Here is a 12,632-nt window from a genome sequence, read left to right as displayed (position 1 = left end):
GCCTAAAAAAATTTGTATCAGGCTCTGCAGTTTGGCCAGTTTCTGACCACAGAGCTACTTTGTAGTTGTCAGCCGGGACAAACAGTAAATATTTCTGGCAGTATTGAACAACCACTTGGACTCAAGAGGCATCTCCAAAGAGGGTACTGAAACTGAGCAGGACCTTGTGAGGCTCTTGGGCAAGGAAGCCTTTCTGTGTCCCCCGTTTCTTGTTTGTAGGGAATAGACTCCAGCCCCCATAACCTTCCCTGAGTTCCAAAGGGCAGGTTCGAACAGTTCTTAATCAGGGAAGGGTGGGGATGCAGAGACAAGGGAGGAGACCACCTCAGGCCAGATTGAAGGAGTGCAGGCCCCGCACACACCCTGATCGTTATCAGCAACCCTGCCCTTGAAACATTGCCATAAAACTCCTCACCAGATCGTCTTGGGTTGGGACACACAGTTTTTGAGGCATGAGCCCACTGTGTCTCCCTTTGCCTGGCAAAGCAGTAAAGCTATTCTTTTCTACTTCACCCAAAACTTTGTCTCCAAGATTCAGTTGAGCACCAGTGCACAGAGGCCGAGTTTTCGGCATCAGTACAAAAGATATTTTATTTTCCTCTCTCTACCGCGTACTAGAGACAGATCTGGAAGAGCTGTCTCTGATAAGAATTCTCACCCTTAGGTGGTTTCTGCCAGTTTCTCCAGGATCCCACCTATAGGTTCCACGTGGAGTTTACATAGAGAGTGTAGCACCTGTATCTACCAGAATTTGGCCAGGTTTCTCATTCATTTTAATCTTAGTTTTCCTTGGCTGTTTAAGTGGTTTACCAGAAAATTCTTCAGAGACTCATCAACTCTGGGAAGGGCCCATAAGAGGGTCCTCCTTTGAGAGTAGTAGATATGGGGGGTGTCTGCACGGCCACTAAATTGGTGGACTTTTGTTTATGGTGTTGTGGCCTCTTCAGAATGGAAAGACTTTCAGACAGAGGATTACTAGAAAAAAGTGAGTGCTGCAAGGAGAATAGAGGGGAGCAGTAGGAGTTATGTTGGTCTCACACTTTTGTTTCAGGTACGTCTTGTGTTTAGCTTTGCATTATCTGTTTTGCAAGGAATCTTTCCATGGAGCTATTTTGGAATTTTGAAGCCTTTCGGAAGCTTCTGCATGCTAATTAAAATAGGTATCCCATTCTGTTTTTGACTTGGGAGCCTTTGCTTTTAAGTGCACTTCTTAAATGATCTTATCTACTTGGAACTTTTGTCACAGTGGTCATTGTAATTCTAGGTTGTCTTTAGTAAGATTTTGCCATTTTTGTAGATGTTTATAGCTTCCAAAGCCATAGTTCTTAGACATAAAATAAGCAGCTGTGCTGAAAGGTAGCACGCTTGACTCTTTGGAGCTTAAAGATCCCATTCCTTTTTTTGTTTGTTTCTTCCTTCTGCTAAGCCTTTGGGCCTCTTGGAGCCAAACTAATAACTAAAAGGGATGTGCTGCTGGCTTGGGGATTGTGCAGTGTTTTACAGTGTACCTCATTGCTTGGAAACTTTCTTGAGGTTGGTAGGTGACCTAGTGTCAATCTAACCTGTCCTTTGACCACCTTATCCTAACACAGAGTCTTTGAGTTAGGTGGCGGGTGCCCTAATGGCCTTTAAGTGTTTGATGCATGCCCACCAATTTTTGCAGCTTTTTTGGCTTCTGAGATTCCCACTAGCAGTAGCCTTTATATACACAAAATGAGACAAATGTGCACCTTAACAAACCAGCAGTAACCAAGAGATGTTACTGCGGACTGGCCACACCACCAGCAATTCCCAACCCGGAACTGGGGACTGGGGAGGGCACTGAACCACAAGTGAGGACAGCGGACTGGAAGGGGTTTCCAGAAGGGGGAATTGCAGACTGGAACGCCAACGAGGTTGGGAGCTCAATGCAAAGAGAGCCGAGCTCAGAACTGAGAAGCATTTACACGCAGCCTTTGGAAATGGTGGGAAAGACCGGGAACTCAAAGGGCTCTCCAGGCAGCAAGGCCTGTGTTTCTCATTGTCCCCGAAGCTGTCCGAAGTTCACTTTGGATCCCGTCACTGACACCAAATCTGTTAAAAACCAAAATTCAGCTGAGTGCATTGAAAGATCAAATTGGCTTCTTTCAATGATCCATGAATTGGGCAGCAACCCATGGAGCCGATAGGAGGGAGCTCCCCAGAGCTGCACAAAGTAAAAGGCGTTTATGGACAGAAGGGGCGGGGAAAGGGGAGCTAGCAAAGAGCGGATTGTTTCAGGCAAGGTCACCTCCCTTTGGGAGGCAGCAGGGGGCTATGAGGTGTTTACCTCCCCAGGGCTGCCCAGGGAATTCCAGACTGTCTGGTTAAGATCACATTCCTGGGAGGGACTGACTCTGCAGTCAGGTTAGGTATTAAGTCTCGGTTTGGTGCCGTGGGCTTAGCACAGGTGACTCCATTTGGGACTTATTGTCTCTTTTTTTAACAGGAAGTACACCAAAAAGAGACAGCATCCCCAAAAGAAAGATGTTACAATTATTCTTTTGCATCCCCCTCATGAAGTGCACCTTTTATATCCTGGCCCAATTCTGTATGTCTTTGAGGAGGCTCCTGTGTATCAGTAGGGATCCCTGGGAAAATCTCCCTTTTTACGGCATCTTGGCTGCTTGTACAAGGGTGTCACACTTTGGTCACCAGTCACTTACATTAGACCCACGGGCTGCCCACTGGGTCTTCCTCTCCTTTCCACCTGTGGCGTGTCAGCCAAGGTCACTGCTTCTTGTATTAATCTCTGGCAGGTCTGGATTCTCTGAGTATGGGCCTCTTGGGTTAAAACTTCCTTGTAACGGATGGGGGAAGAGAATCTTCTACTGGTACCTCTTTCAGATTCGAAAATTCATCTTTAATCAGCCTAAAGCATTGTTCCCGGAGTGGAGCTTGACTGTACCTGGGGAAGAGGAGGGGGAGAGATGGGTGCAAACACACAGGGATAATTTCTCATGTAATTTCAAGGAAGTCATGGTCTTCTGAAGTCCTTCCTTACTAAGCCCAGATCAAGAGCCCCCGCTCTAGAGGTTGAAAACGTAGCCAACTTGTCCTACTTTTTTTTTTGAGCTGTAATAACACCTTCCTCATGAGACTGTGGGGCAAGGGGGCGGGGACTAAGATGAGATAATTCTTGCAAAGCGCTCATAATGGTGTGGACACATAGTAAGCAGTTATAACTGCTCACGTCTCTGTTGGGTTTGGATGATCTTACTGGTTTCCATGAGTTCCTTAGGTGATAACAGTGTGAGCTTTGGGTTGCCACTATTTTCCTCAGCCTGTCTGTTTGCCTTTTAATTTGAAGGCAAACATTCAGGAGCTTTCCTCTTCTTAATGGAGCCAAATCTGCGATCTTTATTTTGTGTGTGATTTCGTTAATTACTCCGAAGTTTGGACAGTCATCCTTCTGACAGAGCTTTGACAGATTCTGTTGCTTCTAGATTGTTTTCTCCCCATGGTTTGATTTAGCCATCTAATCCATCTGGAATTTATGTTGGTATATGCTCTGAGGTAAGTGTTGGATTTGAGCTTTTTCCCATTGCCGACCAATTATTCTTCAACCATTTATTAAGTAATCTTCCCTTCCCCACTGTATTGTAACCTCTTCTCTATCATATAACAACTTCCTATATCTTACAGGGTTTTTTTCTGGGCTTTCTGTTCTGTTTCACAGAACAAGGATATGCCTATTTTTGCATAAATGTGTCTTAAGATCTTGCATAACTAATCCCCTTCTTGATATTTTTTAAAAGAATCTAAAGTATGCTTACCAGTTTATTTTTCCAGATAAATTTTTGAAAACTATTGAGAAATCCTCAGAAAAATCCCCTAAGAATTTTGCTGGAAATCGCATTACACCTATAAATTAATTGAGTAGGACTGCCGTCTCTACAATATTTAATTTTACCAACTTGGAAGATTGTTATGTCTTCCCATCCAGCTAGTCATTTAGCTTATATTTATCAGCAGTGTGTTAATATTTGGCACTTTTACAAATTTTAACACCCACAAAAAGGACAGGTTTCCTCTCTCCCTGCTTTGTACTATAACAGAGATGTAAAAGAACATATTTTCCTTGAATTTTCACACACATGTAGTTTCAGAACCAAATTATGGCAGTTAAACTTTTAGCATAAAAAGATAAAAGCTGGAAGTAACAGTAGGCTGCATATCATGTCATGAAATTTGCTTCTTAGTTTCTGATCTTTTTCTTTTAGAAACACAAGAAGATTTTTGGTCACAAACACACGAGGTCCTGTGATGAAATTGCCCCCACGTGCCCAGAGTGAGGATTTCAGTGGAGTTGGTTTCCCAGTTACTTTGGAAACCCTCTTGTGGTTTTACTCTTTCTTCTGAGAGGATACCTCTCTCCACATCCTCCTACCAGCGACTCTCTGCTGCCCTTTCCAAGTGCCTTCCCAATCTGTACCTTCTAACTACTTGGTGACAATGTTTTGTAAATGAAAATGGGGACAATTCTTTATGCGGACACTGGGTAGAATATTTGATATCAGGATGCTCTCAGAAAATCTGGGCCATCTGATCAGTGTTCTTCTCGTCTAGCAGACGGGGAGGTTTATTGGGGGAGTTTTATTTTATTTTGGACTGGCACCGGTCCACGGCCCAGGGGTTGGGGACCCCTGACCTAGGTGGAATGACATAACTTTCTGGAGAAGTCAAACTTTGTTTTTGTGATACAGAACAAAATAGATGAGAGGGAGGATCTGACGAGAGTTGTTCACCAGAGCAAAATCTGGAGCAGGTCTCCTAGGTGGGGAGCTTGGCCAAGTCTTTAATGGATGCAATCTGAATCCCTTTTAATCTTCTTGGAGCTCTGAAAGAGTTTTAGCTATGGACATAAATCCAGCTTTTCTGTTTTAAAAAAATGAGAAAGGAGGTTCTCTTTAGGATGTAATTTTCAGTGTAAATGCATACTACAAATTCCCTGATTTGGGCGTGTTTGGGTGGTGGAGGGAAGATTGTGATTCTCTAGGTGATGATAGCCTCCAGGTTAAGGATAACATCGCATCTTGCAAGGTTAAGACTGTAACCTGAACGTATTTGAATACCTCAGATGCCGTTGTTGGCAGTGGCAACTCTTCACTGGTGGTGTGAGGTATTCCTAGTTGTGACTTTGCAGCCCGTGCCAGGTAAGCAGGAAGCCAGGACTGCAGCAGCTGCAAGAAATTGAGAGGGCTGTCCAGCTGATGGAACCAGAAGCTACCAAGTGGCTCCAAGGGCTTTCTGCTTTCTTCCGGTTTGATACAAAGCAAAGGAAGGGTACTGAAAGGTAGGAGACTAAGGTTCCAGATTCAGTTCTGTGGTGCAGTTTCAGGCAGATGGCTGCCATTTCTGCTTCAGTTACCTCATCAGCAAATTGAGAATGAGAAAACCTGCCGCACTACCGGAGAATGATTGTAGAGATCAGATGAAACTTTATTGTATAAGATACTCTTATCATTGCGACTTAGAGACCTTCATCACTTAAATATTCGAGTAGAAAAAGGTTAAGGGTTGAGGGTGTTTAGCTCAGTGATCGGGCTGATCGAGTAAGCACACGCCCAGAGTGCCCCACCGTGTCTTGGAAGCTCAGGGCGGCTCTCAAAAAGCAGGGTGGGGAGGGGGACATGGTCTGTCGAGGTTCCGCTGAGGCACCTAAACCTAGTTGCCATTGGCCGTTTCAAGTCGGTATGGGCCCAAGCTTTTTCTCAGCCCTTCAGAGCTGCCCTGCCGCTTTGGTGACATCATCAATCTGGCATTTCATGTTAATTGAATTAGGTGTATCTCTTGCTCACCAAATTCCTCAATTGTTAGGAAATACAGATAAGTTGATGGGTCTGCCTGGCTGACCTTTCTGTTTTCTCAGCAGTGACTTTATCTCTGTGATTCCCTAGTGCCACCCTGGCCCCGCCCTCATCCTCTCCGGAACATCGTACACACGGGCAGTCAGAAATTCACCGACTGTCTCATTTCACTGGCTGTCGGAAATGGTTTTCTTCCCAGTAGCAGTTTTCTCTTCCTTCTGTTGTAAATTGTGCTTGGATTGCTCACAGCTCCAATTCTTCTTCTTTATTAATTATTTAAATTAAAAAAAAATTTTTTTGGCCGCACTGCGCGGCTTGTGGGATTTTAGTTCCCCGACCAGGGATTGAGTGAAAGATAAGGATGCTAATTCCAGTTCTGCCTCTTTACCCTCTGGAGGAGAAGCCGGCTGCCTTCTTCAGGCAGCTTGGGGCAGGGAAAACAGCAGTTTCAGGCGTCTCCCAGTCTTCACTCCTTCCATCCCAGCCCACAGGTTGTTGCCAGAACGATCTTTCTAAATGGAAGTGTTTTTTACTGGCTTCAAAGCGTGATGACTCCCCTCGGCCCATCCAGGCTCCATGGGCCACGCAGGCGTACACATGGCTTTTATTTGTCCTGCACTGCGATGGCCTCCACAAGGTTTAAAACAATTGAAATTAGTAAGAACACAAACGCTTAGGGACTTCCCTGGCGGTCCAGTGGTTAGGACTCCACGCTTCCACTGCAGGGGATACGGGTTCGATTCCTGGTCGGGGAACTGAGATTCCGCGTGCCACACGGCCAAACAAACAAAGAAACATGAAAGCTTGGAAGACGTCTTATAAAAGCCAGGATTTGGGTTTCTCTTGGGAGATTGTTAGATGGGCACCAGGAACTGGGTCGGGCCGCCCCTTAGCCTCCTCAGGGTTCTCCAGCTGCCACCCAGGCCTCCTAGCTCCCTCACACTATCTAGGTAGGGACTTGTGTTTGCTCCCCCTACTGCAAGATCCAGCTCAATCTGAGTTAAGATCTACTCCTTAAGAGTAAAGGGATCCTTCCCGGTCAGGCCCCACCCTGCCTCTGCCCTCCCCTCCTGCCACATTCCCCCAGACGTTCTCACAGTAGCTGCGCCACTAAATGGATAGTTGTTTGCCTGTGTGAATTTGCTTACTCATATATTTTATCTTATTTTATTTTATTTTACTTTTTACCAAAGAGACCCATTTCACAGACCCCTCTGGAGCCTCCATTAGCGGCGAGGTGTGTGCCTGGCCTGGCCACCAGTGTGGAGTGTTTCAGGGAGTTTCATTTTAGATTTTCATGGTGTATTGATCCAAAGCATCTGTGAAGGGCAAGGAACAGAGGAAGGAAGAGAATGGATGGGCCCTTCCTGTGCTTAGGGTCATTTGCAAAACAAAGACATTCCATTTGCAGACATTCTGCTCCTTGAAGCTAAGGGCTTAGCAGCAAAATGATGGTTTTCCTTGGTTGTCAAACATTGCCCAGTCTTTACCAGAGTTACAGGAAAATTGACATATCAGCCTCATTATTTGTTCTAGACAATAAAAATAATTCAGGCTATAGAGTAATTACTTACTTTATTGCTGTTCACGTTAAGTCCAGGAGTTTGCAGAGATTTTCAGAAATCTGGGCATTTACCTCTCTAATTTCAAGAAATTGCTCTATAGTCTGGGCTTTGTCTTGCTGGGGCCATCACTCATCTGGTTTCTGTGCTATGCTGGTTCAAAATCTTGATTTCCCCCGGAAGAGTCAGGCTTTAGGAATTTATGTCACCCTAGCCAAACTTAGAAGGTCTGATGTAAACTGGAATATTCCTTTTCTGCACATTTACAGAACACCCTACTGAGTGTGTGTGGCCCTGTCCTGATTTCTGGGGAAACAAAAATAAATCGTAAATATGATGTGGTCCTTGCCGTTTAAAAGCTTATGGTCCAGAAGTGGGAGAGACATGTAAACAAATATGTTATATGTAGTGCGCTAAGTGTAGGGTGACCTTATGTCCTGGGACGTCCTGGTTTATGCCTGTTGTCCTGGTGTAGCTATTAATGGTACCCTCTTTCAAAACTACCTAAGGGCCACAGTCAAAGTCTCTCTGAATGTTCGGGGTATAGAGATGGTAGAAAGCAGGGAGAAATCAGTCTGTTTTCCCAGGGTAGACACCTGCGCTGGGTGAGGAAGGAAGTTTGGGCAGTCAAGGCCTGGAGGCTTGACATGGGGGTGGAGGCCAGGGCGGGGTGGGGGAAGAGGGTGCAAAACTCTGCAGGCAAAAGGGAGATTGTTCCTGATGCAGCAGTTAGTTGGCTCAAGCTAGTCACTGTTTCCCAAATTTATCCTGTGGAAGAAATTCCCCAGGACACTTGGTCAAAATACAGATTTCCAGAATCTGCTGGCAATTTAGATTTGGACTTTTAAAGAGGGGCCCCAGATGATTCTTGGACATATTAAAGGTTCAGAACCAATTCTGTAGAGATTATGGCTACGACTACAAAGGGTCAGAGGAGAGGGGAGCAGGAACAGCAAGACTAGAGCACAAGTCACAGATCAGCCAGGCAAGGGTGACCCCAGCCAAGACGACCCTCAGAGGTAGAACCAATTGGACACATTTACAGTAGATCTATGAAAACTAGGGAGTGTGGGAGTTATGTCAGTCACAGTGGGGATGCAGAGGAGGGAAAAGATTCGAGAACTGCTCAGGAGGAAGAACGAACAGGACCTACTGTATGCCAGCTACAGATTTACATGGGCAACAAAACACGTTGTCAGATCCAGGAACCTGGGGGGACCTTATAATCTGAAGGTTTGTGTGGTGAGCCATAAACCGAAAAATATGACCAGTTGGATAGTACTGTGGCATATTTCATGCAGACCTGAAAAAAAGAAAACGACTCCTGCTTATTTCTCGTCTTCGTAGTCTCCAGTATGGTCAAGACAGTTGTATTTATCTCTGGGAAGGAGCTGGATGAATTCTAAAGTATCCAGACACCCCAGCCCTCTAGTCTAGACTTCAGGCGAACCCCCATCCGTCTGTTATGGTGAGACTACCTGCCACGCCTGATCTTGCGTTATTTTTGCTTTTGTTTTTGTTATCAAATGTGTAAGACAGTCATGATTCATCAACAGTTTGCTGTGCCAACCCCTTTCAGTGGAGACGTCCGTGTGGCAGTTTCAGCCTGACTTTGTTCTAAATTCTGGAGCTGCTGTCTCTGTGGGAACCTGCAACTCTGGAAATTACAATAGTACAAGAAACGCCTTATCCAGGCAAGGAGATCATGAAGCCTGGTTGTTCGAGGCAGATTCGCTTGGTGCCTTGGTGATTCTGAGAGGCGCAATCCCTAAGTAGAATCCCTTGATGGAAAATGAAGAAAATCAGAGGAGAGCTCTGCTACTTCCCTGCCTCTCCCTTCAAACATAGAGGGTTTTTATTTTGAATGTTGAAATAATTAGGCCTGTTGGCAGACTTCGGAAGCAGCAAACGGAGTCAGAGACCAAACACTTAGAAGTTATGAAAAGAAAGCCTCAAAAAGGAGAATGGGAAACGGATCAAGCTATAATTTCACAGGGTAATTTAGCACCCTTTACCCAAGACCTGGCCACGGCGCTTCCACCAGTGAGGACTGAGGAGCCACAAAGCATCTAAAATCCCAGCCCTTGGCTACTCTTGCAGCGTTGCTGAGGGATCTGAAGGTTGAAGGCGAACAGGCTGAAATCTTCCACGCCGTCCTATTAGGGAGGGGAAAACACAGTCAACAGCGGCCTCAGAGTTTTTTATAATACGGGGCTGAACTTCTCTGCGATCCAGTATCACCAACGCCATTAAGTCGCAGTAGCAGGATGAGAAAATAAAAATAAAAAGGGAAGGAGGCACAGTCCAGCGTGCACGTACACGGAAAACGGATCTTCCCGGCTCCCGACGCCGGTGGAGCTGTTGGGGGCGCCCGGGTCCTCGGCCAGCGGCCAGGGTCGGAGCCGAGAAGCGCCTTCCCGCAGGGAAGGCGCGACCACTGTGGCGCGAAGGCGGGGGGATCCGGCGGGCGCGCGCGCTTCAAAGTGCCGCCGCCGCGGGCGCCCCCGCCCGCGTGCGCGAGTAGTACGGTCCGAGGGGGCGGCTCCTGGGGCGCGGCTCCGCCGCAGCTGATGCGCGCCCAGCCGCCGGGAGGCGGGAGCCAGGAGCTAGGAGGCTGGAGCCGGGCCGCAGGGACCAGGAGCAGCTGAGCCGCCGTGCAGCCAAGGCCGAGCCGCCGGGCGTCGCGGACCCGGACCCCGAGGAGGCCCCAGGAGAGGCATCTCCCCCGCGGGAGTCGCCGGGCGCGGGGACGCCGTGGGCGCACGTTCAGGAAGGAGGACGCGGAGGAAGCGGCGCTGCCAGCCGGAGGAGAGGAAGCGCTCCACCCGGGCCCCCGACGGCGCTCGTTTAACCACATCCGCGCCTCCGCTGGAAACGCGTCCGGGCGCCTGTCACCGGTTCCCTCCATTTTGAAAGGGAAAAAGGGCTCTCCCCTTTCCCATCCTCCTAGGAGCCGGAGCCGGAGCCGGAGGAGTCGCGCTCATGGCGTTCAGCCCTTGGCAGATCCTGTCCCCCGTGCAGTGGGCGAAATGGACGTGGTCCGCGGTGCGCGGCGGGGTCGCCGGAGAGGACGAGGCCGGAGGGCCCGAGGGCGACCCCGAGGAGGAGGACTCGCAAGCCGAGACCAAATCCTTGAGTTTCAGGCAAGTACACGCGTTCCTGCCAAAATGCAAACGCGCTGCTCTCCATCCATTCATCTGCGGCTCATTCTGTGTGCGTGTGTGTGGTCGCCACCCGCGTAACCGTGTTCGTGGCAATGCTGCGTCCCTGCCTGTCACCAGGGCCCCGCTGTGCCTTCGAAGGTTCAGGATGTTCTGTTCTCCCGGGTATTTTCTTCCCCCCGTTTCAGTATGAGCTTTCTGAACCTAACCCAGAATCTGCAGTCTCTCTGCATTCCCGTCTGCCTCCGTCACTTTCTCTAAGCTTCGAGCCCCCAGCCCCCGCCCACACACACACACACACACAGTCGTGGGTCACACCCGGTGGAACTTGGGGCCTTCCCTGTGGGGAAGAAGTCGCTCCCAGGCCCTCCTGGGGGTCCCCCTGTGTCCCGAAAATGTAGCCTTAGTAAAGAAGGTCGCGTAATGACAGGCTCCTGGCAGCTGGTGAGAAATGGTGGTGTCTGCTGAGCTGTCACCCGTGTGATTGCGGAAGGCAGGTGACAGCATCCTCGGCCTCTGGCTGGGTGAGTTCCAGACAGGTAGAGGCCGCCTGCCAAAGAAAAAGGCATCATGGCGAATATTGGCTTAATTTTTTTAGAATGAGAGGGCAATTTAATTTTTAAACTTCCAGGAAAGGGCTCTTGTGAGAAAAGGAGTCTGTTGAAAGGGCTTTTTTGGGATATCAGAGGGAAGGATGACCTCAAAAATAAATGGTGCTGGAAGAAGGCTCCTGAGGATGGAGGAGATTTCAGGGAGACAGGAGGCCAGACAGAAGCCCGAGGAGGGCGCGGCAGCAGCTCCCACAGGCCAGTCCATGCTGAGGACCCGCAGGTTGTAAAATTAGGCAAAAATACTGGACTTTGCGGATATGTAGACTATAAAGGGTGTCGGAAATACCGTTGAAAGTGGTAATTCCTCATTTTTCCCCCTTGGCAGCTCGGATTCTGAAGGTAATTTTGAGACCCCTGAAGCCGAAACGCCCATCAGATCACCTTGCAAGGAATCCTGTGATTCACACCTAGAACTGGCAGGCCCTGGGGCCAAAACCCAAGGTAAAGAAAGACTTTCCTTTTTTGCCTTTTTTTTGTTTAAAGTTTTGAAAATGTAAATGAGGGAAGGAAAAGTGTTAATTTAGGGCCATTTGAAAAGGTTGGGATTGTCTCCTTACTGAGCAGGGGCTGTTTGAAAGCTCCTGGCTCATTTGAAACGGTTTTCTTGTTTGTTTATTTGTTTATTTTTTTTACGAATGTGGTGGTCAGAGGCTTTCTTCCCTAAGTAGGCTGTACATTTGCAGTATGAGAGGATCATTATGAGAACATTCCCGCTGGGCCCTTCCCCTCGGCCCCTAAAAAACAAAACTGTGTGTGTTGATGCCGTGATGGAGGTATGTTTAGATTTGGCTTCACACATTTCTCAGGCCAACTCACTTTCTACAGGGTGTGGCTGGAGACAAGAATTATAGGTAAGAGTTGACTTTTTTAGATAAGGAGGACTCTTAAGAGACTGTTTCAAAGTTGTTTACTGCTCCCTCTTCCACCAGGGATGGTGGTGAGCCCCTGAGTCCCCCCGAGATTGGAGGTTCTCTCCTGGCCCCTCAGAGCCCAGCCTTGAGCCTGCCCTTCATCTGCAGAAGCTGCTGCTGTTCCGCTTCATTAGTAGAAACCCTTTTTGTCACACAGCCAGTTTTGAGTAAAATTTCACCTGTCCTGATCGAATGCATTTAGCTATTCAGTAAACAGGGTGGGCTGGGGTTCAGCAGTGAAACAGTCCCGATCTCCGCAAGCCAGCGATACGGAGGGAGACGGGCCTCTTAGAGGTTAAGCAAAATGTATATGTCAGCTTGTCCTGAGGATTATGGAGAAAAATAAAGCAGGGGAAGGGGGAACAGAGCGGGGGCGGGTAGGTGGCGCTGAAGACCGATGGGGGGCGGGGGAGCCCGACTGATCAGGGGACTTGAGCAGAGCCCTGAAGGAGGATTGAGGGGAACAGCTGTGCAGGTTCCCGAGAAGTCTTCCAGCACAGAGGATGACACCTGCGAAGGTCTGAGACGGCAGCAGCCTGCGCGTGGGCCGGCGCGTGGT

General features: G+C 48.2%; 1 protein-coding gene across 15 annotated transcripts in view; it reads left to right on the top strand.

Moving 5' to 3' along the window:
* The window catches only part of TACC1 (transforming acidic coiled-coil containing protein 1), a 113,971-nt gene that overhangs the window by 44,520 nt on the left and 56,819 nt on the right, over positions 1-12,632 (top strand). For 4 of the 15 annotated variants that reach the window (XM_059909608.1, XM_059909607.1, XM_059909614.1 and 1 more), the window contains exons 2-3: positions 8,930-10,533; positions 11,488-11,603. The exons of 1 other annotated variant lie outside the window; for it this stretch is intronic. In XM_059909608.1, the coding sequence (XP_059765591.1) occupies positions 10,373-10,533; positions 11,488-11,603 (277 nt within the window). In that variant the 5' untranslated portion in view covers positions 8,930-10,372. The remainder of the gene's footprint in view (positions 1-8,929; positions 10,534-11,487; positions 11,604-12,632) is intronic. 10 more of the 15 variants (XM_059909612.1, XM_059909611.1, XM_059909617.1 and 7 more) reach the window with 3 other exon arrangements.

Source organism: Balaenoptera ricei, chromosome 21, assembly GCF_028023285.1.
Source record: "Balaenoptera ricei isolate mBalRic1 chromosome 21, mBalRic1.hap2, whole genome shotgun sequence".
In the NCBI taxonomy this organism is placed as follows: domain Eukaryota; kingdom Metazoa; phylum Chordata; class Mammalia; order Artiodactyla; family Balaenopteridae; genus Balaenoptera; species Balaenoptera ricei.
This window is presented reverse-complemented; position numbering and strand designations above follow the sequence as displayed.